Below are 27,664 nucleotides of genomic sequence, written 5' to 3'. Positions count from 1 at the left end.
GCAGGAGGCTGGGGATGCTGGGCCAAGGCAGAGGGCCTGGGGGACTCTGGCGTCTCCCCCACTGTCCCTACCAGCCCTGCTGGCCCTTGCCGCACAGGTGCGGTTCTCACCTGCTTTGGGGAGACCGCCCGCTCAGTCGCGGGAGGGTTGCCCATGGCATCAGGATTTGGAGGGACCGCTAGGATGGCACATCCCAGCCGTGGCCTGGGCCTTAGGGTCTGCACCCACACGGGGGCATCCACGGCTGCAAGTCCCACCGTGCAGCACTGGCTTGGGAGTGGGGGTCTGCAGCCTGGGTGTGGGGTGCTGTGGACTGAGCAGGGTCAGCTGCACCAAGGGACTCCCCGCCCCCTGTGATCGGCCCTGTTGGCTGGCCTTGTCCCCGTGGTGGGACCGTGGGGCTTTCCTGCCACGGCCAGACACGCGAGCCCCACGGGCAAGCTGGCACCTTCAGGGAATGCTGGGCAGAGCAGGGTCGCAGGCGGCGCGGTGGCCAGGTCACCCCAGGGAGGCGGCTTTGAAGCCCCAGGGTGAGGGGCGGGGAGGGATGGGGGGGGGGGGGCTGCCCCGTGACTCAGTTTCCCCAGCCGCGCGACCGAGCAGCCTCAGCCCCAAACGGTAGGCGAGGACTGAGCTGTTCCCTCCCGGGGCGCGTCCGCAGGCAGAGCGCGCGCGTGTCCCGGCCGCGCGTGGGGGGGGGCGGCGGCGGCGGCGAGCGCGCGGGGGCGGGCGGCTGTGGCTCCGTGACGCGCGCCGGCGGAGCGGGCGGGCCGGGGCGGAGCGGCGTCGTCCGCAGAGCAGCCCCTTCCGGCCGCCGCCGACCCCGGCCCGGCCCGGCCCAGCCTGGCTCTATGGACAGGAGCTCGCTGCTGCAGCTTATCCAGGAGCAGGTGCGTGGGGGGCGGGGGGCACCACCGGGAGACCTGGGGCCCCTGCTCCCCTGCCTGACGCTCCGGGAGAGGGCGGCCGCGGCTGGGGACGCAGAGGAGGGAGGGAGCCTGCCCGCCCGGAGGATGCGCAGGGCGGGAAGGAGGTGGGGAGGCCGAGGAGCGGTGGAGCGGGAGCCCGGGACCCGCGGGTACGGAGGCCTGGCCCAGGGAGCTGGGAGCCCGCCCCTCTGCTGGCCCGGCCCCGAGGCCGCCCCACCTCAAGCCTTGGCCGATGGCCGCCCCCCGACCCCAGCAGCTGGACCCTGAGCACACAGGTTTCATCGGTGCGGACACCTTCACCGGCCTGGTGCACAGCCATGAGCTGCCCCTGGACCCGGCCAAGCTGGACATGCTGGTGGCCTTGGCCCAGAGTAACGAGCGGGGCCAGGTCTGCTACCAGGAGCTGGTGGACCTGGTCAGTGCCACAGTGGGTGGACGGCAGGGTAGGGGCCCGGCCGAGCGGGTGGGCAGGCAGCCCCCACGCCTGCCCTTCCCACCTGGGAGGGGTGTGGACGGGGGCGGGGACTCAGCCTCCACCAGGAGCAGGGGGGGGTAGCAAGGGGGCAGGGTGGCTCGGGGCGCAGGGAGCACGGTGGCCCATGCTTAGCGCCCCCCCAGATCAGCAGTAAACGCTCGAGCAGCTTTAAGCGGGCCATCGCCAACGGACAGAGGGCGCTGCCCCGGGCCGGGCTGCTGGACCAGCCGGGCCTGGGTGTCTACAAGCGGTTCGTGCGCTACGTTGCCTACGAGATCCTGCCCCGAGAAGTGGACCGCCACTGGTACTTCTACCGGCACCGCAGCTGCCCGCCCCCCGTGTTCATGGCCTCAGTCACCCTTGCCCAGGTGTGCCTACCCGCCCGCCACCCCGGAGCCTCCCCGCGCCCGGCCCAGCCCAGCCCTAACGCCCCTCTCCCCCAGATCATCGTGTTCCTGTGCTATGGGGCTCGTCTCAACAAGTGGGTGCTGCAGACCTACCACCCCGAGTACATGAAGAGCCCCCTGGTGTACCACCCCGGCCACCGCGCTCGAGCCTGGCGCTTCCTCACCTACATGTTCATGCACGTTGGGTGAGCGGGGGCCCGCCTCTGGTGTCCCCGTCGGGTAGGGCTGGTGGTCCGCCGCCACCAACCTCACATCTGTTTACACCCACATGGCCAGCCTGGAGCAGCTGGGCTTCAACGCGCTCCTGCAGCTGATGATCGGGGTGCCCCTGGAGATGGTGCACGGCCTGCTCCGCATCAGCCTGCTCTACCTGGCCGGGGTGCTGGCAGGTAAGGCAGGCACACGCCCCCCGGCCACTGCACCGGCGAGCCTCCTGCTCACGGCTCTCCTTTTGCTCACACAGGCTCCCTGACTGTCTCCATTACCGACATGCGGGCCCCTGTGGTGGGGGGCTCTGGTGGGGTCTACGCCCTGTGCTCCGCACACCTGGCCAACGTCGTCATGGTAATAGGGCAGACAGCGGGGCGGGTGTGGGGAGGGGCCCATAAGGCCTGCCTCACAGCCTGTGTCTCGCGCCCCATCAGAACTGGGCTGGGATGAGGTGTCCCTACAAGCTGCTGAGGATGGTGCTGGCCTTGGTGTGCAGTAAGTACGGGGTCAGGGGGCTGAGAGGGGCCTCAGCCTCAGGCCAGAGTGCCTCCCACCTGCCCACCTGCCACCTTTCTCTGCAGTGAGTTCTGAAGTGGGCCGGGCCGTGTGGCTCCGTTTTTCCCCGCCACTGCCTGCCTCCGGCCCCCAGCCCAGCTTCATGGCACACCTGGCAGGTGCAGTGGTAGGAGTCAGCATGGGCCTGACAATCCTGCGCAGCTATGAGGAACGCCTGCGGGACCAGTGTGGCTGGTGGGTGGTGCTGCTCGCATATGGCACCTTCCTGCTCTTTGCCATCTTCTGGAACGTCTTCGCCTACGACCTGCTAGGCGCCCACATCCCTCCACCACCCTGATGGGCTCCCCAGGGCCCCATGGGTCAGGGCACTGGTGTGTGTGGGCTGGCTGCCAGGCGAGCCTGCACATCTGCCCTCTGTGAATGTACACCTTGAGACTGCTTCTCCTCCGTAGGGGCAGGTGGCCCTCGCAGCCCACTGAGTCCAGGCCAAGCCTTACATCAGCCCTGGCCACCCCCTCCCAGGCCTGGGGACATAGGACTGCCTGGCCAGGCAGTGGAGGTCCCCAAGTGTGGCCCTAGGGAGACCCTGCCCCTGCCTCTCCCCCACAACTTGCGGTCTGAGCCTTTTTGGAGAATGAATAAATATTTTACACAGCAGGAGGTGGCTGCAGTGGGCTCTGGGGGCTGGCCCCAGGGGCCCGCCCGGCCCTCGCACGGCAGCCCAAGCTCTCCCGGTGCTCCCTGCACCCAAACCAGGCGTGCGCGTGTGGCGGGTGTGCGAGGAGCTGGGGTCCTCACAGGCAGCGGAGACTGCAGCCCAGCCGGTCGCCCGCCCTCCGAGAACCCTGTGGCCCGGGCCCAGCAGGGTTCAGCCAGCCTGGCTTCTCTGCGCTTCTGGGCCGGCGCGGTGTCCTTGCGGGTGGCCAGGCTGGGGCGGGTCCCACGCGGGGAGGGGTCCCGGGCCTGAGGTCCCGCCCGGGCGGGGACAGAGGGGGGCGGGGGCCCGGGCCCAGGCCATGCGGCGCTCGGGCCGGCTCTGCCTGCCGCATGCACCCCGCCTCCCCAGGGCCGCGGGCGGCGGGCGCGCGGCGGCCTCGGAGCTCCTGCAGCCGGGGCTCGAGCCTCGCCAGCGTCTGGGCAGGCGGCTCCCGCGCACCCCCGGGGTCACGGCCACGGGCCCCCCGGCAGGCGACGACACTCACCGGCCGGGCCGAGGTGGGCTGGGCGGGGTGGGTGGGGGAACCTCACCCGGAGCCCCGCCCCCCGCTTCCACGCCGGCGGCCACGTGCTCCTCCGCTCCGCCCCCGGTGGCCGCGGGGAGCCCTCTGGGGCCTGGGGAGGGCGGCGACGGAGCCTCGGGCAGCGGGGTTCGGCCGTCCTGCCACCGCTCCAGAGCTTCCAGCCGTCCCTGGCGGCCGCGGCACCTCCCCGTGCGGCGCCAGGACCGCAGCCCCGCGGCCCTCAAGGCCCCACGGCCGCGCAGCCAGCCGGCGGCCGCCTAGTCCGCGCGGGGCGGGGCCTCGGCGGGGCGGGGCCTAGGCGGGGCGGGGCCTCGGCGGGGCGGGGCCGCGCTTGTCGCTGTCCCGGACGTCCGACGTCGCGGGTCGCGTTCCCTCGAGCGCATGCGCCCAGTCGGTCCCGCCCCCCCTTGCCTCCGCGGCCCGTCGGACGCAGGCGCGCCCCCGCCCGTGCCGCTGGCCCCGCCCCGCGCGGCCGGAAGTTCCGGTGGCGGATCGCTGGACCGGGCCCGAGCGGATCGCGGGCTCGGGCTGCGGGCTCGGGCTGCGGGCGCAGGGCGGGCCAGACGCGGAGCCTGGGAGCGAAGCCCGGGCTGTGCCGCGCGGCGCTATGAAGGGCAAGGAGGAGAAGGAGGGCGGCGCGCGGCTGGGCGCCGGCGGCGGAAGCCCCGAAAAGAGCCCGAGCGCGCAGGAGCTCAAGGAGCAGGGCAACCGGCTCTTCGTGGGCCGCAAGTACCCGGAGGCGGCGGCCTGCTACGGCCGCGCCATCGTGAGTGCGCCCGCGCCGGGGGAGGGGGCCGGCGTCCGGGCGGGGGAGTGGGCGGGGCCCGGCTCGCGGCCCCGCGTCCTCCCCGGAGCCCCTGCCCCGCCGCTCCCGCCGGACCCTCGGGGCGGTCTTGGTTCGCCCGCGGGGGCGTTTGGGCCCCGAGAACTCGGTGCTGATCATGTTCCAGTCGAGCCAAGGCCGCGCGGTTCTCGAGCCAGTGCTGGTTGCTGGAGGGGCGGGTGGGAGCTTGAGGGGTGCTCGAGGCCCCAGGCCGGGACCAGGGTTCCTGTCCCTTGAGAAGCCCAGGCCCGAAGCTGGGGCTCTCCTCAGGTCCGGGAACCTCACCTTTACAAAACCTCCTGGGAGCCCCGAGAGGGTGGGCTAGCGCAGGCCTGAGGACCGGGAGTTCACTCTACAGCCCTAGCTGAGCAGAGGCTTCCAAGCTGAGAAATTTCTAGTGTCTGGATTTTAGCTACGGGCTCCCAGACCAGGACAGGGCCTAGGACAGGGCCCACGGAGCTTTTTCCCTCATGCTGGCTGGCCTGGCCTTGGTCCCCAGACCCGGAATCCTCTGGTGGCCGTGTACTACACCAACCGGGCGTTGTGCTATCTGAAGATGCAGCAGCATGAGCAGGCCCTGGCTGACTGCCGGCGGGCTCTGGAACTGGACGGGCAGTCTGTGAAGGCACACTTCTTCCTGGGGCAGTGCCAGCTAGAGATGGAGAGCTATGATGAGGCCATCGCCAACCTGCAGCGAGGTGGGCCTACAGGTTGTCAGGGGACGGCGGGGGCGCCTGGGACCAGGTGGATGGACTGGCCAGAAGGTGACCTGAAGCCCCTGTTCCCCCAGCCTACAACCTTGCCAAGGAGCAGCGGCTCAACTTCGGGGATGATATCCCTAGTGCTCTGCGCATCGCCAAGAAGAAGCGTTGGAACAGCATCGAGGAGCGGCGCATCCACCAGGAGAATGAGCTGCACTCCTACCTCACTCGGCTTATTGTGGCCGAGCGGGAGAGGTGGGCTGTGGTAGCGGCAGGCTCCAGGGCCCCACCCACCCCCAAGGCAGCACTCTGGGGTTAACTGAGTCAAGAACACAAGTGTTTATTGAAGGCCAGCACTGGCGAGCAGTTGGAGGGAAGAGAGACCTGAACAAGCCTGAGGTTGGGGTGGAGTGTGATCTCTTCTGGCCAGACCCATTCCTGACTAGCTCCTGGTCGACCCCCAGGGAGCTAGAAGAATGCCAGCGGAACCACGAGGGTGATGAGGATGATGGCCACGTCCGGGCCCAGCAGGCCTGCATCGAGGCCAAGCACGTGAGGGTGCCCCAGCCCACGTGTGGATGTGTGCGTGTTTGCGTGCCTGTGACTGGAGGGTGCCCGGGGGAGGGGGAAGGGGCATTTGGCCCACGCGTAGCTGCTTGGTTCTCCGCAGGACAAGTACTTAGCAGACATGGATGAGCTTTTCTCCCAGGTGGACGAGAAGAGAAAGGTAAGCTGTCTGTCCTCTGGGTAGCAGGAATCGGAGCCGGGTCCCCATCCTGGTGCCTGACCTGACTCCATGTGCCACAGAAGCGAGACATCCCGGACTACCTGTGTGGCAAGATCAGCTTCGAGCTTATGCGGGAGCCGTGCATCACGCCTAGTGGCATCACCTACGACCGCAAGGACATTGAGGAACACCTGCAGGTGAGAGCCAACAAGAGTGGGGAGCAGGGCCCGTAACCACTGAGCACTTTCTGACCTGCTGTCACTGCACACTGCAGCGTGTGGGCCACTTTGACCCTGTCACCCGGAGCCCCCTGACCCAGGAACAGCTCATCCCCAACCTGGCCATGAAAGAGGTCATTGATGCATTCATCTCCGAGAACGGCTGGGTGGAGGACTACTGAGGCCAGGCGAGTGCCAGAGCTGCCTGCCTTGCCTAGTACCCTGGCCCAGGTGGGCTTTGGGGCAGTAGCTCCCAGTTCCTGTACATAGTTTGTGTCCCTAGATCCCTGCCCTGGTGTCCCTTATCCCACCCTCATCAGTTCTGCTGCTGGACCATGAGCCCCACCTCCACCCCCTTCTGGGCCAGAAACAGCAGGTGAGGGTGGGCTGCTGCCACCACTGTCCTGTAATAAAACCTGTGAGCACTATAGGGGTGTGTGCTGGTGTGTGCTGGGCTCACCAGCCGCCCACTCTACCTAGCCGAGGAAAGTAGAGATAAAAACACTGGTGTCCAGGTTGAGCGTAGCATGCCACCACCGGTCAGGGAAATACAGCACCTGGTGGAGGGTGGGGCACAAGGATTAGCTGGTGGCGTGTGATCCAGCCTGACCCCTTCCTGCCACCTACTGACCTCACCAGCCTGCACGGTGCACTCCAGGGGCCTCTCAGATGGTGCCAGGGTTGGGTACACGTCCTGAAGCCAGGCCAGTGTGGTTTTGTTGGGGTGGAACTCAGGTGTCTTCTCAGGGGGATACAGGAACCAGCGCTGAGGGTGAGATCAGCCCGTCACTCCATGTTGGCAGGCAGTAAGCCCCAAGCCGCAGCCCCGGCCCGTGCTGACCTTGCGGCCGTAGATCACCTCTGAGAACCCGGGCCCGTGCCAGTGGAAGGGCACCCCAGAACCAGCTCCTGTGGGGTCAGTTAGGAGCACTTGCTGACGCAACCCCACCTGGCGCATCCCCTTCCTCCGGCATGCCACGTGCAGGGTACCCACCTGCGATTCCAAAGCTGTAGGCAGCAGTGGTACCTAGCAGACTAAACGGAGGCGGGGAGTAGTGCTGGAAGAGTGAGGCCCATTCGCTGAAATCGTTGTCCCCGAAGAAGTACAAGGTGTCTGCCAACACAGAATATAGGAGGCGCCCGGGTCTCAGCACCTGTGCTTGTCCACATGCCCCCAGCCCAGCCCACGGCCAACCAGGTGTTACTCACCGTTGCCCAGGGAGCTAGGGTCTTGGGGGTGCAGTAGGTGCTCCACGTAGTCCTGGAAGGGCAGGTCCACTGTAGGAAAGGGCCTGGTCAGGACTGGCCGAGACCGCCTGCAAGTGCCGGCAAGCAGGTGGGGCGGCGGCGCGCGGCAGCTCACCTTTCCGGTAGGAATAGGTATTGGCGGTGCTCAGCCGGACCACGCTGTCCCCGAACGAGGCCAGCAGCCGTTCTCGGGAGCACAGGGCCCGGAAGCGCTGGGGTGGGGTGGGGTGGGGAGAAGATTCAAGGGCGGGCCGGCGCGGGTGGAGAGGCCGGGCGGGGCGCTGCACTCACCGAGTTGTCCGTGAGCCGCTGCAGGATGACGGGCCTGGAGAAGGCGTACCTGGAGGGGCGGGGCCGCAGCGGGTCGCACCGGCTCGGGGGAGGGGCGCGGGGGCCGGGCGGAGGGGCCGGGGCGGGAGGCGGGTGTGGGGGCTGCACGTACTGCTGCACGAACTCGGCGTAGCTGAGGTCCGCCCGGCGCTCCACGGCGCAGCGCTCTTCCTCCGCCACGGCGGCCGGGGCCCCGGGCCCGCGCCTCTGCCTACGGGCACGGCCGTCAGCGCCCCGCCGCCCCCCCAACCCGGCCGGCCGCCCGCGGGTCCCGGCCGCCCGCCCGCGCCGCTCACCACCCTCCGTCGCCCGTGTCCCCGGCGCCGCGCAGCACCGGCGCCGCCAGCGTCCAGACCGCCAACAGCAGCAGTGGCCGCGCCCCCGGCGCCATGAGCCCGCCGCCGCAAAGCCTGCCGGGAGCTTCGTTGTCGTGGCAACAGCGCCCGGCCCGCCCCGGAAGCAGCTCCTTTGGCCCGCCCCGGAAGGCGGAGCGGCCGCCGCGGGTTCCCATGGCGACGACACCGCCCACCCAGCGGAGCCGCCCAGCATCGAGCTGGCGGCACGAGCGCACGCGCGGGTGACGCGTGTGACGGGCGGCCTCACACTGCGGCTCCTGCTTCCTTTATTCGGTCCCCACGCCCAGCGCCTCCCGCCCGCGGCGGTCAGGAGTACTCGCACAGGTGGCCGCAGCCCGCCGGGCAGTGCGAGCTGCCCTCCAGCCACTTCATGATGTGCTGCAGGTGGCCGCCGTGACTGCAGCCCTGGCACCACACGAACAGCCCCTTGACCACGTGGTGGCACACGGCGCACATACTGGCGCAGCGGTGGCAGCGGTCACAGACCCAGCCGCGGCTGCTCATGGGCCGCTTGCAGTGGCTGCAGTTGACATGCAGGGTGGTGGACGCCTGGTTGAGGCAGCTGATGGCGCGGCTGGTGCTGAGCTTCACCACCTGGTTGGACACGTTCCAGAGGCAGAAGCGCTGCAGCAAGTCGATGTAGGACGTGTACCAGTGCTCCTGGGGCGGCGGGAGGGAAGGAGGCCGGAGGTCAGTGCGCCGGCGGCCCTGGGGTGGCAGGGACGCCCTCCCCAGACCCACTCACCCACCTGGGTCTGCTCGTCGATGTCCTTGCGCACTCGTTCGCCCAGCACGATGAGCACGGACACGGCCATCTGCACGTCACCCTGCTCTGCATAGAAGCGCAGCATGTCACACACCAGGGCGCTGAAGAAGTCGGGCGGCAGGCGGCTGTCGTAGAGCGCGTGCGAGACGGAGATGAGCGAGAAGGAGGAGTCCACGGGCACCATGGAGGCTGCATCAGCCTCACTGCCGCTGACGTGGGGCGAGTCAGCCTTGTCCTGCAGGTGCTCGGGCCCCGGCGGAGTGTCCACAATCTCATGGCGTAGCGGGAAGGCCTCCTGCGGCAGCACGTACTCGGGCTCCTCCGCTGAAGGCAGGGTCAGGGAAGGCAGGGTCTGAGCCTCCCGCCCCACCTCCCAACCCCACTTCCCCAGCGCCCACTCACCATGTGCATGTTCTGGCTCCAACAGGTACAGCTCGTCCTCTTCGCCCTCCACGTCACCCAGCAGATAATCCGCAGGCACGTCGCTGCCCTCTGTCTCTTCGTTATCTGCCCATAGGGGAAAGGGTGTTCCAGAGGAGCTGATTCTGGGAGGCCCCAGCCCTACTCCCACCAGTGCCCTGTCCACCCCCGCAGCCTACCCTCATTGGTGAGGAGTGTGGCTGAGGAGTCCAGCAGCACTGTGTCGCTCCGTGTGTCACCCTTGCTACGGTCCAGTCTGGTCTCACTGCCCAACCCTGGCGCCATATCCTTCAGGTTGAAACTGGGGGCAGGGAAGGCCAGTGGGTAGATGGGCTCCAACAGCCCACCCTTAGGGCGGAGCCACCCCAGATGGCTACCTGTTCATGAGTGGCAAGCCGCAAGAGCTGCCCTTGCCCACGCTGTGGTTGAGGTTGGTGGCAGACGCCAGGCCAGGGCTACAGTAGATGATCCTCAGCATGGTCCAGGTCTGTGCTACCTAGGGGAGGATGCCAGGCACTCACCGGGGGCCTGGGTCCCTGGCACCCCATCTAGCACCCTCCACTCCCACCTGGATGGAACCACAAACTGTCAGGTTCTGCTGCCCCAAGCACCCAATGTACTGGCCCACTCCAGCTGGGGAACTGAAGCCTGTGCCAAAGACAAAAATCCTAGTCTCGATCCTACGAGGGGATAAGCAGAAGCAGAAACTGGAGGCAGTCAACATGCAAATCGGTCTGTGGTCCCAGGAAAACAATGAGAAAAGCCATGTCGACCTCTGCAGGATCAGACATCTTGAAAAATCCAAAAGCAAAAATGAGCCACAAGCGGGGCTGGAACACTAACCCCCCAGACCTGCACCCTAAGGATGCACCGCCATCGGGTCCGCTCCAGGCCAGCGGGTATCCTCGGTTACCAGGGTGGTGGCTGGTGGTGGCAGCCGCCATGCTGAGCGGTAAACACAGGGCAGGGTCCGGGTATAGCAGTTGGGGGAGCCCCCAAGGTCACAGGTCCTGGGACCCTCTCAGGCCACACTGCCTACCTGGTTGCGGCCAAGCTCCCGAGCCACTTTCGCATTGTGGTCACAGAGCTCAGCCAGAGGCCGGCCAGCCAGGGCATAACGTTCGGCGGTGTCCACGAACCAGCTCATGCTGCCACTGCCAGGCTCTATCTCAAAGACACTGAGGGCACTGGACGCGAGGCCCACGAAAGGCTCGGAAGGGTCCAGTTTACGCTTGAAGAAGATGGGGTGGCGCCGATCACCAGCATAGGGCTTGCGCCCAGACTCGGTGGCCACTAGGCTCTCCTTGGCAGCAAAGGCCAGGTCCCCAAAGAGACCATAGCAGAGGCCCTCGGGGTTGGCGCGCTCAACAGGCTGGCTGGCGTCACGGAACAGGTGCTGGCACAGCGTGCTGTCCTTAGAGCCAGAGAGCAGGAAGGAGGGGTCGTGTGGGTGACGCCAAGCAATGCCTGTTGTGACATCTCGGTGCTCCTCAAACATGGCAGCTGGGACGAAAGGCCGGCGCACGTCCCACACGTAGATGTTATGGTCCACCATCATGGAGCAGGTGGCCAGGTGGTGGCGGCACTCAGGCCGCCACTTGACGCGGGCCACTGAGGCAATGGTTTGCACACAGTGCACCTCCTTGGCACGGTGCGTGGTCATGTCCCAGACCTTCACCATCTTGTCACGCCCACCTGTGGCCAGCCAGCCCCTACAATAAGTCAGTGAAACCCTCAGTATCCTCTCCGGGGGTGGGAGGCCTCCCCACTCTGCCTCACAGGTCTGGAGGCAGCCCCCCCATGAGCCCACCCATCCCACCCTGCTGCCTGTGCCCCCACCCCACGCCACACCTGTCCTCAGGGTGCCAGTCGCAGCAGAAGACAGGCCCGTTGTGGGCCGTGAACATCCTCTCACAGCGGTCAGGCCGGCGAATGTCCCAGAGCTGCACGTTGCCATTCTCAAAGGTGGAGGCGAAGGTGAAGTAGTCCCGGATGCTGAACTGGACATCACGCACGCTCTCAGACTGGCCTGTGGAGAGGACGTCGATGGAGGGAGAGGGTGAGGGGGCTCCAGCAGAGAGAGCAGCCAAGGGTGGAGCCTTGCAATGACTGTGGACTAATGTCACATGCCTGCCCGTGGTCCAGACGGGGAGGCCTCCAAGGTGGCGTGGACACCCCTGAGCCTGCCTGGCGGGGTGGTGGGGAGAGGCCTCACAGAGATGTGGTCGATAGGCCAGGGGCAGGATGCCAGGCATCGCGTGGTTTGTGAACCCGTAATGTGGACCTCGGTTTCCCCTGGATCACGCATCTGATGTTGGTCCTTGCAGAGCTGCGGCGGGGCTTCGGGGCACTGAGCACACAGGAAGCTGGCTGCGCTCAGCTGTACGCACTCCTCTGAGGGAGGCCCAGGGAGGTCCGGGTGAGGCTGCCCCGGCTTCTGCTCCATCCCTCCAGCTTGCACTGGTGCTGCTGGGTCAGCCCCACGGGACCGCACACCTTAAAGGTCCGTGTCCCCCACCCCCAGCCCCGGGACCAGCACACCGAGCACCCTCGAGGCCTCCATCTTTCCCACAGCACAAGTAGCTCAGCGCCAGCCTCAGGAGGCCCCCAGGTCTGAGGCTTCCAGGCTATGCTCCGTTTGGTCTCTTCAAGTTGGACAAGGGATCAGGGGCTCGAGCCCAGCTGTGGAGGAGCTTGGGCTGCTGGGAAAAGAAGTGTGAGGACAGGCACCCCCCCCCCCCCCCCCCCCCCCGCCCAAACCCCCAGCCTTCCTGGTGCGCTTCCTGCAGCCGGGTGGTCCTGCCGCTGGTGCCCGCCCGCCCGCCCTGCTGACCCGCGCGCACGCCCCGCGCCGCTCCCGGGCTCGTCCCAGGCCGTCTGGGGCACACGAGGTCGCCTGCAGGGCTCACCCGAGAAGGTGCTCACGGAGTCCTTCCTGCGGAGGTCGAAGCACTTCATGAAGCCATCCTGGGAACCGCTGAGCAGCACGTGTGCCTCGGTGGGGTGGAAGCAGACTTTGTTCACCGTGCGCTTGTGCTCTGTGAACAGCTGGTCCTGCTTGTTGCGCGACGGCCGGCCCAGGTTCCAGGTGACCACCACGCCGTTGGTGGCCGCCGTGGCCAGCAGGTTCTCATCCATCTGGTGCCAGACGACGTCCGCGCAGCTCAGGTTGAGCGAGGGCTTGCGGCCCACACGCAGGTTCAGCTTCTCCACGAACTGCTCGTCCTCGATGGCGTAGATCTTGAAGATGCTGCGGCCGGCCACCACCACCTGGGCCGCGTCTCTGCACACGCTGATGGCGTTGGCCGGAGCGTCCAGGTGGCAGTGCATGGTGCGGCCGGTCAGCGCGCCGCCGCCCAGGGCCGTGCTCACCCGGGACATCTTCTCCATGGCTGCTCGGCCGAGGCCTGTGCGCCCCGAGCTCCCCGGCAGCTCAGTCGGGGGGGGGGCATGGGCCCCGCGGCCCGGTGCTCAGGGGTCCCCCGGCCGCTCACGCCCCTCGAGGACGCGACGTGGCGCCCGCACAGGGCGCGCCGGGGCCTGCGGGGAGAGCCAGGGGGCCGCACGCGGGGAGCGGAGGTCGCGGGCGCCAGGCCAGCGGGTCGGACGAGCCCCTGCCGCCGCCGGCTCCACAACCATTTCCCAAAAGTGCCGGGCCGCCCGACCGGAAGCGCCGCGCCGGAAGCAGCTCCGCGAGCCGGAAGTGGCCCCCCCGCCGGCCTCCCGGCAGAAGCGGGGCCCGCGGCACGAAGGTTCCGGGCCGGGAGCGGCGCTGGGGGAGGGGCGGGGCGGTCCCGGCGAGGCGAGGCAAGGCGGCCCCTCCCGCCGCACAGTCCCACCGCGGGTGCCCGCGTGTCCCCCGGCAGGCCCCGCCCCTGCAGTCGCCGCCGCGGGCCCCCGCCCCCGGCCCCCGGTACCCGGTTCCCGCCGCTCGGCGAACCAGCCCCCCCGGCCCGCCGCCGGGTTGTCAAAGCGCGCCCGTCGTCACCGAGCTGACGGGGAGCCGCCGGGTCACAGCCCCCGTAGGGCTGCGCCTGCCTCCCGGCCTGGGTGGCAGCTTGTCCTCGGTCGGCCTGTCCGTCCTCCGCCTGTCGGTTTCCGGCCTGTCCGTCCCCCGCCTGCCCGTCCCCCGCCTGTCCGTCCTCCGCCTGTCCTCACTCTGTCCGTCCTCCACCTGTCCGTCCCCCGCCTGTCCGTCCCCCGCCTGTGCGTCCTCCGCCTGTCTGTCCCCCACCTGTCTGTCCTCCACCTGTCCTCACTCTGTCGGTCCTCGGACTGTCGGTCCTCCGCCTGTGTGTCCTCCGACTGTCCATCCCCGCCTGTCCGTCCCCGGCCTGTCCGTCCCCCGCCTGTCCGTCCTCCACCTGTCCGTCATCCGCCTGTCCTCATTCTGTCTGTCCCCCGCCTGTCCGTCCCCCGCTTGTCCGTCCCCCGCCTGTCCGTCCCCGGCCTGTCCATCACTGGCCTGTCCGTCCTCGGCCTGTCCGTCCCCGGCCTGTCCGTCCCCCGCCTGTCCGTCCCCGGCCTGTCTGTCCCCCGCCTGTCCGTCCCCGGCCTGTCCATCACTGGCCTGTCCGTCCCCCGCCTGTCCATCACCGGCCTGTCTGCCCCCGGCCTGTCTGTTCTCCGCCTGTCTGTCCCCCGCCTGTCCGTCCTCCGCCTGTGTGTCCTCCGCCTGTCCATCCCCGGCCTGTCCGTCCTCCACCTGTCCATTCTCCACCTGTCCTCACTCTGTCCGTCCTCGGACTGTCCGTCCTCCGCCTGTCTGTCCTCTGACTGTCCATCCTCCGCCTGTCCGTCCCCCGCCTGTCTGTCACCAGCCTGTCCGTCACCGGCCTGTCCGTCACCCGCCTGTCCATCCCCGACCTGTCCATCACCGGCCTGTCCGTCCCCGGCCTGTCCGTCCTCCACCTGTCTGTCCTCCGCCTGTACGTCCTCCGCCTGTCTGTCCTCCACCTGTCCTCACTCTGTCCGTCCTCCGCCTGTCTGACCTCCGCCTGTCTGTCCTCCGCCTGTCCATCCTCCGCCTGTGTCCTCCGCCTGTCCGTCCTCCTCCTGTCCTCGCTGTGCGTTAGGAGGTTAGGGCGTCCCTGCTGCTCGCCTAGGCTGTCCCCGTCGCACCGACAGCACCCATCCTTGCCCTTCTGGAGGGTCAGCTAGATCCTAGATAGCGTTGCTCGAAGACTTTTGTTTTTAAAGACTTGATTTACTTGAGAGAGAGCAGGTGCGCACAAGCGGGGACCGGGGGGGGGGGAAGCAGGCTACCAGCTGGAGCCCAGGACTTCGGGACCATGGCCTGAGCCAGAGGCACACGCTTCACTGACTGGGTTCCCCAGGCTCTGGAGGTTAACGTTACATGGATGACTTTAGTATCATCTACATCCCCCATAAGCAGTGGAGGGTCAGGGACCTTCGGTGTCGGTCACTGCTGGTTCCAGTCGGGTAGGCGGCCCCCGCCTCTGTGGCGGAAGGAACCAGTAGGTCTGCTGAGCTCCGAGGTGCACAAGCCTCTCAGGGCAGGGATTCCCCACCCGCCATGGTGTGATGACCTAAAACCAACTCAGACGCGTGTTTTTACAACTTTTTTAATATATATTTTTATAAACAGGTCACGTGATAAAATAGCACAAGAAACACTTACCAAATATAAGGTTATATCTTCCGCATATACAGGAGAATGAGGTCGTTATGTACAATAAGAAAATGATTTTAGGGGTTGGTTGGTTTTGTTTGTTTTCCTCTCTCCCCTTAATTTTTCCTCCTACAGTCGTTCGAAATATCACAGCTTCAGTTGCATTAATACTTTGGACAAATGGACAGCTGCCTCCTCCCACTAGGGAGGCGTGAGGAGGAGGCGCTGAAGAAACTGGCTCCGACCCTCAGCCCCGCAGCCCCCGCGGGGCATGCCGGGGCGGGGAAATCTTTGGGCTGCTGAACCGCGTCCGCTTCAACAGCATCTCTCGCTCGCTCACTCGCGCTCTCACTCTCTCGCTCGCTCTCTCACTCTCTGGCTCTCTGGAAACTGGTTACTTTCTTCCAACCATATGGGGGGGGGGTCCCAAGATTGGGTGTGGGCACTGTACTTCCTGGGGCTCAAGGTGGAGATGGAAAGGGGTCCCAGCCCCCTCCTCAGCAGTTGCCAAGCTGTGCCAGCATCCCCCCAGGACCTCCGTATGTCTTGGGATTGGACGGAACACGGCCAGAGCCCACTTGGACAGGCAGAGGGCTGGGGAGCTGGGGAGGGGGTGGGCGCTCTCTCCTCGGGGTGCTGGAGTTGCTGGGGGGGGCACAGGTCCCGAGCCCCGGCCAGGGCCCACCTTCCCGGCTGCCCCCGACAGGCCTACCCGGGTACCGTGTGGCACTCGGCAGGCTGGCCCAGCCGGCTGCGGGGCTGTGCTGCGGGGTCCCCTCGGGACTGCCTACAGGGCCTGGGTTGCTCCAGCTTGGGGTCTCTGGAGGCAGTGGTACCCCCGGTGCCCCCACCAGGGTGGCCCCACGCCACAGCCCGCTCGGCCGTGTCGGGTATACCCAAACCGGTCAGCCAGTGTGTCCCTCCCGCCAACGCGGTTGTCCCCTGGCATGGCCGAGGGCCTGTGGGCCTGCAGCTGGGGGCGAGGAGAGCGGGGACCGCCTCCTACAGCTGCCGGGACAAGGGGAGGGCCATGGGGTCAGGCTGGCATGAGGTGGGGCAGGGGTGGGTGGGACTTGGGCTCCTTGGCGGGCCATGGCTTTGGCGAGACCTGTTCCCCCTCTCACTCCTCCGAGGGCAGCAGGCATGGAAAATGCGGGAAGCCCTTGGGGCTCTTCGGGCCCCTGTGTCCTGGGGGGCCCGGCTCCCCTCGGTCCCTCTGGGCCCTGCCCGAGATGGGGGGACAGCGAGGAGACACAGAGCGCGGCGCGGCGGAGAAGGCAGTGGGGAGGCCGCCGGAGAGCTCAGAGCACCCCCCGGGGCCGAGCCGGGCCCCCTAGCTCCCGGCGGGTGGACGACAGATGGAGGCGGCTGTGGTGCGGTGGAGGGCGGGCGTGCAGTGCGGGCACGAGGGGCATGCACGGAGTCCCCGAGTGTGCAGCGTGCGTGGGGCTGGGCCCGCCCGCCGTCCCCCACGCGGCGGGGCCAGGAGGGGCACGGGGCGGGCTCGTGCTGGGTCGCCGGCCTGGCGGGGCTGCGGGCGGAGGGCCCCCTGAGGGCAGGGCCGGGAGAAGGCGAGCCCGCCGCAGCGGCTTCCTGGGGGGAGCGGGGGCCCCGCGCTACTCGATGACGAGGCAGCGGGGCAGGTGCTGCGAGAAGTATTTGAAGAGCTCCGGAGTGGCCCCAGGGCAGTTGGTCAGCTCCAGCTCCTCCAGCTCCTGCAGCTGCACCAGGCCCGACAGCCCCGTGGTGGTCAGCAGCGGGCAGCCTGCAACGGGGTCAGGCGGGCGGTGGCTGAGCGCGGGCAACCCCACCCGAGGGCGCCGCGGGGGACTCGGCCCCAGGGCGGCGGCGCCGGAGGGGGCGCGGGGGTCTCACCTGCCAGAGACAAGAGGCGCAAACTCCTCATGGCCAGGAGGTGCTTCAGCCCAAAGTCTTGCACCTGCGGGAGGCGGGGGGTTAACGACCCTGGGGAGCTGCTGCTGGGGCCGGCGGCCTGGAGCTGCCGGAGGAGCAGGGGTTCTCGGCCTCCCCAGGAGCCGGCCAGCCGTGGGGAGTCACCCGCTGGGTGTGCACGGATCCTGGGCTTCCTCACCTGGCCTGAGGTGGCCAGGTAGGCCCGGGCCCCTCCCCGAGGTCCCCGCCTCCCCTGGCCTACACGCGGGCTTCGGAGGTGGGCGGGGCCGGTACCTGGCAGCACCATCGCAGGTAGAGGCTGCGGAGGGACGACATGGTGGACAAATAGCTGAGGCCAGTGTCCGTGATGCGCACACACCTGCTGGGGACAACAGAGGGGCGCTGCCCACTGTCAGAAGGCCTGCCCCACTAGCTCGCACCCGTCCTCACCCCACAGCTGCTCCTCCCCCGGCGGCGCAGCCCGAACCCCCCTCCTGCACTCTCACGACAGCCCCACCGCCCCTGTCCCAGCCCATCCCGTGTGTACGGGGCCACCTTCCCACCACGGCGCCGCCACGCCACTCTGGCTGCGGATCTGTACACTCCTCTAGAAGGTCTCGCCTGCCTCGCTCCCCGGGTCCTGCCCTCCACTGCCCCATGTGCGGGGGGCGCGCGCACCTGTCCAGCACCAGCTCCTCCAGGCGGTGCAGGTCGCAGGCCACGTACTCCAGCGCCATGTCAGTGATGCGCGGGCACCACGAGAGGTCGAGGCTGCGCAGCTTGCGCAGGTTTTCGGCCACGAGCTCGACGCCGTCGTCCGTGACCTTGGAGCAGCCAGAGAGGCTGAGCGCGGTGAGGTTGGGCAGGCTGTGCACCACATTGACCACGCCGTGGTTGGTGATCTCCCAGCAGGAGAGCAGGCGCAGCGTGTGCGTGCTGTGGCCCTGGCGGGCCGTGAAGTAGGCCAGCGCCGTGTCCGTCACGTGGTATGCCTGCAAGCTCAGCTCGGCCAGGTTGGGCAGCAGCTGCGAGATGGCCGCAATGGCATCGTCGGCCACGTTGATGCAGTCGCTGACGCTCAGCGAAGTGATGCGCGCGCTCAGGCTGGACCATAGCCCTGCCTCGGTGAAGTCATTGCAGCCCGACAGCTCGAGGCGCACGACGCCCTGCATCTGCTCCAGCATCACCTGCAGGTGGGCAGGCGGCAGGGCGTGGTGAGGATGGCAGGATAGAGGGTGGAAGGAGCCCACTGAGGGGCAGGAAGCAGTGTTCTCGAATGTAGACGTGTGTAAAACACGCATCAGGCTGCCCTGTGACAAGTGCACTTGACAACGGGTTCGTCACATTGCAGCGATGTTCTAAAAGGAGACCACAGGGGACCTGGGAGCTTGGGGCCTCCCCACCAGCAGGTGCTTGGGAGCAGTTGGCGGTAATGACTGATGGTTAGAGTCCTCGCCCTGGGGAGGGGGGTGCCCGCACCGCTGCTCCTGTGACCTGTGCACCTGCCCCTGCGGCACCCTCCCCACCCGAGGCTGGCCTCATGGGCAGGTAGGGCCCTGAGCTTGGAAGAGCCTCCCATTTGATTGATGGCTTTGATGTTGCTGTCTTGAAATTCTTAATCATCTTTGAACAAGGGACATGAACTTTCACTTTGGACTGGGTCCCCCAAATTACCTGAGCGGCCCTGCTTCCCCTCACCCCAGAGCCATGATCCTCAGGGCACCAGTGCTTCCCTCAGCTACTTTGCGCCTCATCTGCCCAGGTTCCCTCCGAGCCTCACCCCCCCCAACCAGCTCAGTTGCAGCTGCTTGGCCCTGCCCCCCGCCCCGCCCCCGTCCCTTCCAGGCCAACGATGGGGCGCACCTCCAGGCCGGCATCAGTGATGGTGGAGCGCTTGAGGCTCATGGCCTTGACCCCCTTCTTAGAGAGGGCGTAGTTGTCGATGAACTCACAGATGTCCAGGTCGGAGACGCCAACCAGGCAGAAGCCCTCAAAGCCGCGCGCAGCGAAGCCCTGCAGGTTCACAAACTCCTTCTCGCCACCGGGCAGCACATTGTAGAGCTCCTTGGCGTGCAGCACAGGTGTGAGGCCCGCCCAGAACTTGGGCTGGTACAGCACACGCCGCCAGGCCTTACACACCTGGGCCAGCACACACTTCTCACAGGCTGAGAAGTACCAGAAGAGGCCATTGAGAATCTTTTCATCTGTGGCCAGTGGTGGCCGCTCCACCGGGGGCCCGGGAACTGGGGCTGAGGCTGGTCCACCAAGGGGGAGCCCTGCTGGGGGGCACAGGCCCCCAGCCAGGGCAGCCCGTGGCAGTGGGGCAGCCAGGCTGGGTGGTGGGAGGGTGGGCGGGGGAGGTGGCTGGCAGGGGCGGTTCTTGGCAGCTGGCGTGCCCTTGGTGATACTGGCTGCACCCAGGCCGTTGGGCTGGCCCGGCAGCTTTACCAGGCCATTGCGAGGCAAGCATGGAGGCTTGGGGTCGCCGTCCACACCCGGGCTCGACATCTTCCTCGCTCGATCTGCAGACAGGGTCCAGGAGGGAGTAATGAGTCTGCTGCAGGAACAGAGCTGGGCTCCTTCCCACCCCAGGGCATCTCCTCCCGTGGCACTCCCAGAGCCACCCAACAGAAAGGACACAAGTCCATGCCACTCCTTCCCTGAGTGAGCAACAGGAGACCAGGGCTGTTCATGCCCATGACACTGCCTGAGCTGTGTGCACTGGGCTCAGCCTGTCCCCACAGATCATTTCGACACCTGGGTCCTACGGTTCCCATTTTAGAGATGAGAGAGGAGAGGCAGGCAGAGACAGACACTCGCTCGTGAGTGCTCCCCTCACCTTTACGACCCCACTGTCCACCATCAGTGCCTGCCAGGCCTACCCCTCCTAAGCAGGGACTGGAAAGCTGAGGGAGATGGTTTGGGGTGGTCTCCGGCCCCTCCACTACGGGATGCCATCCTGGCTCTCTGCAGTGGTTCCAGTACCCTGTCTGAGCTCACATACCAGCCCTGAGAATCCCAGTGGCTACTAGACATTCCATGGTTCACAGTCTGCCCGAAGAAAGGGCAGAGTTTACTATGATGCCGGCACAGTGAGTCCTGGACATGTACTGTCTCTTTAATCCTCCGTCCAACCCATCTGTGGACGATGATGCTGTGATGACTGTGCCCATTGTACAGGTGAGGAAGACAAAGCAGCATGAACTGTTTGCCCAAGAGCACAGGAAGTGGTGGAGCTGAGACTTGAACCAGAGCTAGCTATGGAGGCCTATTTGTAGGGGGTTCCTCACAAGGTGGGACTGAGCCCACCCTGCGCACCCCTGGTCGGGCCTCTGAGGCTGTGAATGGATGGCAGACGGCTTTGAGTATAGACAGCCCTGGAGGGGGGGAGCGGGACCCTCACAGTGCCACCATCTGCTCCACATTCACATCTTCTCCTGTCCACCCTCACTCCAGACAGCCAGCGGAAAGGCAGTGCACCCAGTGGCTCAGTCACACAGGCCCCAGGGTCACACGCCCTGGCTCTGTGGCCTCCGCGATCCACCTCCTTTCTGCGAGCCTCATTTTTCCTGACTCTGAAGCCTGAGAAGGGACGATACACCCCCACAGGACAACCTGGGAAGGGACTAAGCACGGTGCCTGGCTCACATGAGCATTTGGAAAGTGGCATGGAGGATCCCTGGGTGGCGCAGCGGTTTGGCGCCTGCATTTGGCCCAGGGCGTGATCCTGGAGACCCGGGATCGAATCCCACATCGGGCTCCCGGTGCATGGAGCCTGCTTCTCCCTCTGCCTGTGTCTCTGCCTCTCTCTCTCTCTGTGACTATCATAAATAAATAAATAAAAAAAAAAAAAAATTTAAAAAAAATAAAAAAAAAAAAAAAAAAAAAAAAGGAAAGTGGCATGGAGGTTGCTTCTGAGCCCCATGGCCTGCCTTAGGTGAAGGTCGGGGCCACTGGGAGGAGGGAGGCGGGCTGCCCTGCCCTGCTCTACCCAGCACCATGCCCCCCACCGACTTCCACGCCCTGGACCAGGCTGGCACTCCACACCGGCGGAGGGGGTCTGCTGGAGCACGTGACCCTCGTGGCTGCCAACCCAGCTTTGGGTCCAGAGGCCTTCCTGCCCTGGCAGCAGTGAGCCTCACACTGGCACTCCATGTGGGGCGGCCCTCAGAGGACACCGCCCCCACTTCGGCTGTCCCTTTAAAGCAGCTCATGACCAGATAGTAGCAGCCTCACGCTGGCTGAAGCACGACATTCGTAGCAACGTTTGCCGAATGCCCGCTGGGATAGTCATGCGCTTCGGGCTCGCGTCAGCCCCAAGTGTGCTGGCAGCGTGGGCACCACTGTGAACCCCACTTTCAGATTAGCAGCCTGAGGCTCGAAGGAGTTAGAGTTCACCCACAGTGGCGGATGGGGGGCGGTGGGCAGCCTGACACAAGTGCTGCCCCAGATCTTTTAAAACTAGTAGGTGGGAAGGAGACCATCGTGGACCAGCAGTGCCGCCTGGAGGGACAGGAGGAAGCCACGACTGGCCCCGACTTCCGGGAGCAGGGGAGAGGCAGCCCCAGCCCGAATCCGCCTCGGCCCGGAGCGCAGCACCATGGACAGCGCCCCTCGGCCCCGTGCGCGAGCTCAGGGCGGCCCGCAGCTGCACGGGACACGGCGGGGGGTTGGGGTGGGGCGCCCCGCGAACCGGCTCGGCGGGGACAGGCCCTGCAGGCGACGGGGCGGGGCGAGAAGCCGCCCTCCCCGCCAAGATCCGGAGGAGGCTGCGGAGGTGGCAGCAGGGGAGAAATAACTCAAGAGCTGTGCCGATTTAGGTTAAAGACGCTCCCAGCCACGGGTGTGCACGTGGAGCGCCTGCGCTGGGGGTGGGGGGGGGTGCACGTGGATGCCCCGGGCATCTGCGGGGCTCGCTACCCCCACCCCTGCAGAGCTCACATTTGCACACGCCCACAGTCCCAGCCCCACTCTTGGGCCTCAGGGTGGAGCTGGTGGAAACAAGCCAGCGGGTGGCGAGAGCCCGTGGGAGGAGGGGCCGGGCGGACCAGGGCCTCCGCCTGGGGAGTGTGAGGGGGCCTGGCTGCCCTTGATCCGGCACCCACACCCCTGGCCCGCGGCCCTTCTGCTGTGCAGCCGAGCTGCGCTGCTCCCTGGCCTTGTCCATGGTCCTGCTGGGCTCCCACGGCCCACTCCAGCCCCAGCCTGGCAATCCCCTGCTCCTCGGCTCAGAACCCGAAAACAGCCACACCCTTGGCCCAGGGATGGGTCTTCCTGTCAGTTAGGCGAGAGGTCTCTTGGGGTGCCGGGCAAGTGCCCCTCCGCCTAGACCCACCCACCCAACCAGAAGGGCTCTGAGCCCCCAACCCTCCTGTGCTTGCTACTGCCCCCACTGTCCCCAGCAGGGCTCAGAAAACCTGCCTGAAGTTTCTCGCTAGGGCAGGGCAGGGGCAGCTGCCAACCCGATGTGGACTGCCTCCTCCTTCAGGAATCAGCTCCAGGAGCTAATGCGAGGGAAAGAGGCGTTTTAAAAAGATGGCCAAACTTGCACTATTCTCAGCCTCAGCCCTGGTGTGTTGTGCCTCCATGTGGAGCGGAATTCTGGAGGAGGTCCTCCTGGGATAGGCTGCGGGGGCTCAAGTCTCCTGGGGGGACTCCAGAACTTGGTGGCTTCCAGGCTGACAGTCTGCAGATGTCCATGCTGGGGCTTTGAAAGGAGCTGCCTCTTTGGCCGTCAAGTCACTGAGTCCTGACACCTGGCACGTCCACCTTACAGCCTCACCTCTGGCTCCTCCCCAGCCTTGGGCCTACAGTCCAGCCAGGCCCCCCGTTCTGTAGTCCTCCTCCCTGTCCCCTGCTGGCTCAAGAGGCCTTCCTGCTGCTTGCCCCTGCCAGCTCCTTCTCCGCCCTTCAGCACCAGCCCTGTCTCCCACTCTGGGGCTCCCCAGCCCTGAGAAAAGCATCTCCAGGGTCGCAGTCATTACTGCCCACCCCTCTATCTCCTCCCTTGGCTGGCTGGGGAGTTCTGGAAGACAGGCAGAACCATGGCTGAGTGGCCTCTGTGTGCTTGCTGAATGAATGAATGAATGAATGAATGAGGACTGGCAGTCAGCAGGGTCATGCGGAAAGGAGTGTGGCTGCCAGATGCCCAGGAGGCTTGGCAGAGGACAGGCCAGGTTAAGAAGAGGGCAGGTAGGGATCCCTGGGTGGCGCAGCGGTTTGGCGCCTGCCTTTGGCCCGGGGCGCGATCCTGGAGACCCGGGATCGAATCCCACATCGGGCTCCTGGTGCAGGGAGCCTGCTTCTCCCTCTGCCTGTGTCTCTGCCTCTCTCTCTTTCTCTCTGTGTGAGTATCATAAATAAATAAAAAAAAATTAAAAAAAAAAAAAAGAAGAGGGCAGGTGGATGGTAGGGGAAGTATAGCTCAGTTTGGTGATTTTGGTTGTGACAGAGGTCACGGCCCACAGTGGAGGCGGAGATGGCCACTGGGGTTGGGTTGGTGCCACTGTCCCTGGGAAGGCTCCCAAAAACCTGGGGCTTGGGGTAGGCCTTGCAATTATTCAGACTCTTGGGAAGAGGATGGCTTACACCTCCTCGTTAGCTGAGTCCCCACTTCAGGAGTTGCAGGGTTAAGGAGGCTGGCTGCCCATTCCCCCCCTAATCTGGCCACATCCAAGGAGGGGACAGGAGCCACCAGCCACCAGGGGGGAGCTGGTCCTGCCCTGCTCTTCCCAGAACCACTCCCCTACTCCTGGGCCAAGCCCTTCCCACACTTCCTGACCACAGGTGGGGAAAGTGAGGGTCAGAGACTAAATTTTCAGAAGTTGCACAGAGTTGGGATTTGACCCCAGGACGCCCAGTCTGTCTGACTCCCAAAGACCAGACTAAGCACTGAGGTCCAGAGGGCCACCCTGGGCCTCCAGCCAGCCTGTCACTGGCCAGGTGCGCTTCCTGTGGCCTCCCTTCTGTGCCCTGTTCTGCTTCTTCAGCGCCCTGTGTCCTCCTTGGGTTGGTGGTCTGTCCCAGCCTTGTTCCTGTCAGACTCCTTCTTCTACTCCAGGGCTGCAAGCTGCATGTCCACCACCAGGACACTCTTTTTTTGGACTGCTCATGGCTAGGAAACCCCCACTCCTCACGGCTCCCAAGCCAGACATCTCTTCATCTCTGATGCTCTGTCTGGCACAGCCCACCCTGAACGCTGGATGGGTCTGGCCCCAGTAGAACCTGCACTGACTGCGTCTCTCTGCCCACTGAGGGCCGTGGAGCTGGGCAGGGCATGGGTAGTCAGAAAAATTCGCACCAGGTTGATCTGCAGTGACAGCCCCAGGGACTGGGGTGACAACCAGGGTAGCCTGGATTGAGGACACAGTGCGGGCTGACAAACTCCATGACAAGCCCTGTGACTCAGGCACATTCATATCCCTTCCCGCCCCCAGCTCAGAGATGTTTCTGGGGTGCAGGCTGCCCCACCCGTGCACCAGGGGCTCCAGGAAGTGAGCACGTGGCCTTGGAAGAGACCAGAATTGGTGCTTCATCAGATCAAGTCCTGAGGTCAAGCACGGGGCAGCTCGGCCATGCGGGGCTGGGTGGTTTGGGGAATGGGTTTGGGCTCTTCTACTTTGAAGGATCTGAGCCCCCCCCCACCCCAGTGCCTAGACTGGGTGCATCTAGTGCCTGCTTCTTTGGGTGGCTGCCTCAACCGCCCTCCTTCCCTGCCAAGTGAGGCGGTGTGGCCCAAGCCCACCCTCTGAGCTGGCCTGGCTAAGGCTCCTCATCTGTGGTGGGGAAGGTGCTGAACCACCCACTTACCCCACAGAGCCTTCCTTCACTGCCACCTCCACTCTCCCTCCACTCTTCCCCTCTGAGACACAGCAGCGAGCACCCACGTGTGACAAGACTGCAGCGGAGCTGTGTCCCACCTTGGGGTGAGAGGTGTCCCTGGCTCTTGGCAGCACAGGCTTCCTGGGCCCGTGGCCAGCAGTCTTGATGGCCCCAGGTCCCCCCTCCCCCAGGGCTACTTGTTTTCTCATTCCTTTAGGAGATAGGACTCCCTGAAGTGCCCTGGAGGTGAGCGTGCACTGGAAGGTAGCACCTGTCCAGTGAGCCTGCCCGGCATTGCAGGCACTTAGAGACCTGCCTGGCCCAAGTGAGAGGTGGCCGAGGAAACAGGGGGCCGAGTTGTGGAGACGGAGGGCAGCTGAGTCCCGGGGTCCCCTGAGACCCGAACAGGCCACCCTGCACTGCCCACGTTTATGACTCGGGTTTGGATCTCCCTCTGCTCCCCACAGTTCCTGGTCCAGCCCCGTGGCCGCTTCCTACCAGGCCAGCAAGTGTCCATCAGGCCTCTGCTCAAAGGGGTTGGCTGAGGGAAGGGGCCTGGGAGGTGGCGGGGAGCGGGAGGGGACTGGCCGAGTGGGCAGGTGAAGCAGCATCGCCATCTGCTCTCTCTTTGGAGAGAAGGCTTCCTGTGCAGAGGCCGGGAGGGGCTAGAGGAGTGGCCAGTGGGCCATGGGCTCCCTGAGGCTGCAACAGCTAGGCCTTCTTTCCTTTTGGGGTGACGGGTGGGGGCTGTCTTCCCCTGGAATCCCGGGAGGCCAGACCCCTCCCCAGCAAGCCTCATGGTGCCCATTTCCCCTTCTGAGGCCCTCCAACCTTGGCCGGTGCCGGCCCCTCCTCCAGAGCCAGGCACATGGCCAGCCTCCCCCTTTCCTCTTCTTGTCCTGCTGTGGCCGCTCCACACAGACCCAGGTGTCCAGGTCAGAGCAGCCCCCAGCCACACGTCCACCTGGCTCCTCCCTGGGGGGAACCGCATCTAACACCTGTCTCATAGGCCCAGGGCCTGCTGGCGTTGCTGCGGAGGGGAGCTCCGAGCTGCAAAGAAGCCCGGCCCGCCCCCCCCCGCCCCTCCCCCCGGCCTGGTGAGCTGGGGGCCTGCGAGTCCACCTCCCCAGGGCTGGTCAGCCCTGGTCCAGCTGCTGCGGGGAGCGCGCTGCAACCGGGCGGCGCTTCGATCCGGGTCCGTGGGAGGGCCTGTCTCGGCCAGGGGCCCGGGGCCTCGGCTGGGAAGGGGCTGCGCCGGCGGGAGCCCCCGGGGCTGCTGCCTGCCCTCCCCAAGCACCCTCCCCGTCTTCATTGTGGCCGCCGCGATGGCGTGGCCTGGCCCCGTCCCAGCGCAGCCTGGTCCGGTGCGCACGCCTTACCTCGGCCCGGGCACCTGGCTCATGCCACGCCGTCCGCCGGGCGTCTTCTCGTCATGGGGAGCCCGGCATGGGCGCTGGCGGAGCGGGGCGGCGGCGGGGTGCTGGCCGGGCCGGCAGGGCCCTCCCGCGCCCCGCGCCCCGGCCTGGCCGGCCCCCGCGGCCGAGCCCGGAGAGGAGCTCCCCGGTGGGAGAGATTCGGCCGCCCCGAGCCCCCCACCGGGGAGGCCGAGGCAGTGCCCCGATAAATAAGGTCGCTTTGCAGGGAGCCGGGCGGGCACCTCCTCCCTCCCCTCGCCCTCCTCCCCGCGCTCCTCCGCGGCCGCCGGCGGCGCCGCGCGCGCCCCCCGCCCGGCTCGACGCGCCGCGCCCTCGCGCGCTCCCGGCGCCGGGAGCCAATCGGCGTGGCCAGCCCGGGCGGGGGCGCCGAGGATGCCCAGCCCCGCCCCGCCCTCCGCGCCCCGCCGCGCGCACGGCGCGCTCCGGCCCCTGCGCCGCGGGCGCCCGCGCAACCACCACCCCGCGGCGGGCGGGGCGCGGCGGAGGGCGCGCGGCCGGGGCGGCGGGAGGGGGACGGGAGGGGGGGCGGGAGGGCCGGGCGCGCGCCCAGCGGGGCCCTGGGTGCCGCGGCGCATGCCCCGCCAGCTCTTTGGCGCCCGCGACCGGCCCGAGGCGCGCGGTCCGGTGGGACCGGGGCCTGGCTCCCGCGCGTCCCGACCCTTGGGTGCCACCTGCGGGGGAGAGGACGGCCCAACCGTCCCCCTCCAGGCCCCTGCTCGTCACCCTCCGGGCCCTTGCATCTCCAGCGCACCTGCTGGGTGCCGGGCCCTGACCCCACCCCTCAGTGGGGACACCCCCACACCACGCAGAGTCGAGAAACAAGTGACCACCAGATCATTTCAGAGAGTGGCCAGTACCATGAAAGTTCAAGAGGGCCACACGACGGTGACCTGGGGAGGGTGGTGGTGGTGTGGCTCCTGAGGTCAGGACACTTGCCAGGAGACCCCGAGGACCCGACAACGGGCCAGGCCTTTGGGGAAGGAGTGCGCACCAGTGTTTGGGTTTTGAGGTCTTGAGGGTGGCGAGTTCTGTCTGAAGCCACTGGAGGCAGGTGGCAGAGGCCCCTTTGCAGAGACCAGGCCCGGGCTGGCCTGGGTGGGGTGCGGCGGGGACAGTGGTGTGGCTCCCTCCTGGCTAAAGAGCTCAGAGTGGGGAACGCGGGGCTAATGGTTCCCATCCTGGGGTCTCCTGGGAGGAATCAGGTGTCGGAGAGCAGAGGCGGGTCTTCACATGAGGGAAAGAGCCTTAAGGAAGCCCCTGAGAGAGGGTCTGGGAGAAATGAGGACAGCTGGTGTTCGCCGTGTTTTGATGGGAAACAGGACCCAGTGGGGCTGCTGGGAGGTGGGGCAGCTGAGGGGGAGCCACGCCGACCGCTGGGGGGTGCAGGGCCGCTCCTGCTGGGGTGAAGGCGCTCCGGGGGCCGGGGGCCGTGGGAGCGCGGTTTCGTCCTTGAGCCCACTCTGGTCAAAGCAGGGAGCTCGGCTGGGCTGGCAGAGCAGGCCGCCTGCAGACTTT

At 66.6% G+C, this 27,664-nt stretch overlaps 5 protein-coding genes across 17 annotated transcripts; 2 read left to right on the top strand and 3 right to left on the bottom strand.

The window, feature by feature from the left end:
• The first annotated feature begins 762 nt into the window (after nt 1-762).
• RHBDL1 (rhomboid like 1) lies at nt 763-3,194 on the top strand. Of its 3 annotated transcripts, none has more exons than XM_038538888.1 (8): nt 763-890; nt 1,183-1,344; nt 1,548-1,772; nt 1,848-1,996; nt 2,088-2,200; nt 2,275-2,375; nt 2,456-2,516; nt 2,603-3,194. In XM_038538888.1, the coding sequence occupies exons 1-8, from the start codon at nt 852-854 to the stop codon at nt 2,872-2,874; spliced, it is 1,122 nt and encodes a 373-aa protein (XP_038394816.1). In that variant the 5' UTR covers nt 763-851; the 3' UTR covers nt 2,875-3,194. The 3 variants fall into 3 exon arrangements, with proteins under 3 accessions (XP_038394816.1, XP_038394817.1, XP_038394818.1); XM_038538889.1 differs by having other exon boundaries at nt 764-890; nt 1,186-1,344; XM_038538890.1 differs by lacking the exon at nt 1,183-1,344 and having other exon boundaries at nt 767-890.
• Nucleotides 3,195-4,272: 1,078 nt separating this feature from the next.
• STUB1 (STIP1 homology and U-box containing protein 1) lies at nt 4,273-6,677 on the top strand. Its single transcript, XM_038540905.1, has 7 exons — nt 4,273-4,544; nt 5,101-5,299; nt 5,392-5,557; nt 5,767-5,854; nt 5,973-6,029; nt 6,110-6,226; nt 6,304-6,677. The coding sequence occupies exons 1-7, from the start codon at nt 4,386-4,388 to the stop codon at nt 6,427-6,429; spliced, it is 912 nt and encodes a 303-aa protein (XP_038396833.1). The 5' UTR covers nt 4,273-4,385; the 3' UTR covers nt 6,430-6,677.
• Nucleotides 5,618-8,389, bottom strand: JMJD8 (jumonji domain containing 8). Of its 8 annotated transcripts, XM_038540902.1 has the most exons (10): nt 8,122-8,231; nt 7,938-8,036; nt 7,787-7,835; nt 7,611-7,707; nt 7,457-7,525; nt 7,242-7,361; nt 7,089-7,156; nt 6,879-7,013; nt 6,724-6,804; nt 5,618-6,192 (listed from the first exon to the last, which is right to left on the bottom strand). In XM_038540902.1, the coding sequence occupies exons 1-9, from the start codon at nt 8,214-8,216 to the stop codon at nt 6,724-6,726; spliced, it is 813 nt and encodes a 270-aa protein (XP_038396830.1). In that variant the 5' UTR covers nt 8,217-8,231; the 3' UTR covers nt 5,618-6,192. The 8 variants fall into 8 exon arrangements, 7 of the variants coding, with proteins under 7 accessions (XP_038396830.1, XP_038396832.1, XP_038396828.1 ...); XM_038540904.1 differs by lacking the exon at nt 7,611-7,707 and having other exon boundaries at nt 7,457-7,563; nt 8,122-8,389; XM_038540900.1 differs by having other exon boundaries at nt 6,708-6,804; nt 7,787-8,036.
• Nucleotides 8,390-8,424: 35 nt separating this feature from the next.
• Nucleotides 8,425-12,845, bottom strand: WDR24 (WD repeat domain 24). Of its 3 annotated transcripts, none has more exons than XM_038540896.1 (9): nt 12,277-12,845; nt 11,498-11,761; nt 11,219-11,396; nt 10,407-11,079; nt 9,745-9,863; nt 9,547-9,668; nt 9,350-9,454; nt 8,931-9,013; nt 8,425-8,841 (listed from the first exon to the last, which is right to left on the bottom strand). In XM_038540896.1, exons 1-9 carry the CDS (start codon nt 12,755-12,757, stop codon nt 8,488-8,490), a joined length of 2,379 nt encoding a protein of 792 aa, XP_038396824.1. In that variant the 5' UTR covers nt 12,758-12,845; the 3' UTR covers nt 8,425-8,487. The 3 variants fall into 3 exon arrangements, with proteins under 3 accessions (XP_038396824.1, XP_038396823.1, XP_038396825.1); XM_038540895.1 differs by having other exon boundaries at nt 8,931-9,271; nt 12,277-12,840; XM_038540897.1 differs by lacking the exon at nt 11,498-11,761 and having other exon boundaries at nt 8,931-9,271; nt 12,277-12,835.
• Nucleotides 12,846-14,936: 2,091 nt separating this feature from the next.
• On the bottom strand, nt 14,937-26,418 carry FBXL16 (F-box and leucine rich repeat protein 16). Of its 2 annotated transcripts, none has more exons than XM_038540893.1 (6): nt 26,093-26,418; nt 18,756-19,414; nt 17,571-18,079; nt 17,187-17,274; nt 16,875-16,938; nt 14,937-16,764 (listed from the first exon to the last, which is right to left on the bottom strand). In XM_038540893.1, the coding sequence occupies exons 2-6, from the start codon at nt 19,398-19,400 to the stop codon at nt 16,616-16,618; spliced, it is 1,455 nt and encodes a 484-aa protein (XP_038396821.1). In that variant the 5' UTR covers nt 19,401-19,414; nt 26,093-26,418; the 3' UTR covers nt 14,937-16,615. The 2 variants fall into 2 exon arrangements, with proteins under 2 accessions (XP_038396821.1, XP_038396822.1); XM_038540894.1 differs by having other exon boundaries at nt 17,187-17,271; nt 26,093-26,415.
• Nucleotides 26,419-27,664: the final 1,246 nt, after the last annotated feature.

This window comes from Canis lupus, chromosome 6, assembly GCF_011100685.1.
Source record: "Canis lupus familiaris isolate Mischka breed German Shepherd chromosome 6, alternate assembly UU_Cfam_GSD_1.0, whole genome shotgun sequence".
In the NCBI taxonomy this organism is placed as follows: domain Eukaryota; kingdom Metazoa; phylum Chordata; class Mammalia; order Carnivora; family Canidae; genus Canis; species Canis lupus.
Note: the sequence above shows the minus strand (reverse complement) of the source record. Positions and strands in the feature narration are given on the sequence as shown.

Bases quoted from the DNA above. Each gene is read 5' to 3' on its own strand.
- RHBDL1 (XM_038538888.1), top strand. From the start codon at position 852: ATGGACAGGAGCTCGCTGCTGCAGCTTATCCAGGAGCAG. The intron at 891-1,182 runs GTGCGTGGGGGG...CCCCGACCCCAG, and splicing joins TGCAGCTTATCCAGGAGCAG to CAGCTGGACCCTGAGCACAC. The intron at 2,201-2,274 runs GTAAGGCAGGCA...TTGCTCACACAG, and splicing joins CCTGGCCGGGGTGCTGGCAG to GCTCCCTGACTGTCTCCATT.
- STUB1 (XM_038540905.1), top strand. From the start codon at position 4,386: ATGAAGGGCAAGGAGGAGAAGGAGGGCGGCGCGCGGCTGGGCGCCGGC. The intron at 5,558-5,766 runs GTGGGCTGTGGT...GTCGACCCCCAG, and splicing joins ATTGTGGCCGAGCGGGAGAG to GGAGCTAGAAGAATGCCAGC. The intron at 6,030-6,109 runs GTAAGCTGTCTG...CATGTGCCACAG, and splicing joins AGGTGGACGAGAAGAGAAAG to AAGCGAGACATCCCGGACTA.
- JMJD8 (XM_038540900.1), bottom strand. From the start codon at position 8,216: ATGGCGCCGGGGGCGCGGCCACTGCTGCTGTTGGCGGTCTGGACGCTG. The intron at 8,037-8,121 runs GTGAGCGGCGCG...CCGTGCCCGTAG, and splicing joins GACACGGGCGACGGAGGGTG to GCAGAGGCGCGGGCCCGGGG. The intron at 7,014-7,088 runs GTCAGCACGGGC...TCTCACCCTCAG, and splicing joins AGGTGATCTACGGCCGCAAG to CGCTGGTTCCTGTATCCCCC.
- WDR24 (XM_038540895.1), bottom strand. From the start codon at position 12,757: ATGGAGAAGATGTCCCGGGTGAGCACGGCCCTGGGCGGCGGCGCGCTG. The intron at 9,864-10,406 runs GTAGGCAGTGTG...ATCCTCCCCTAG, and splicing joins GGGAGCTTGGCCGCAACCAG to GTAGCACAGACCTGGACCAT. The intron at 9,455-9,546 runs GTAGGCTGCGGG...CCCTATGGGCAG, and splicing joins CACACTCCTCACCAATGAGG to ATAACGAAGAGACAGAGGGC.
- FBXL16 (XM_038540893.1), bottom strand. From the start codon at position 19,400: ATGTCGAGCCCGGGTGTGGACGGCGACCCCAAGCCTCCATGCTTGCCT. The intron at 18,080-18,755 runs GTGCGCCCCATC...GCCCACCTGCAG, and splicing joins TCACTGATGCCGGCCTGGAG to GTGATGCTGGAGCAGATGCA. The intron at 17,275-17,570 runs GTGCGCGCGCCC...TGTTGTCCCCAG, and splicing joins GAGGAGCTGGTGCTGGACAG to CAGGTGTGTGCGCATCACGG.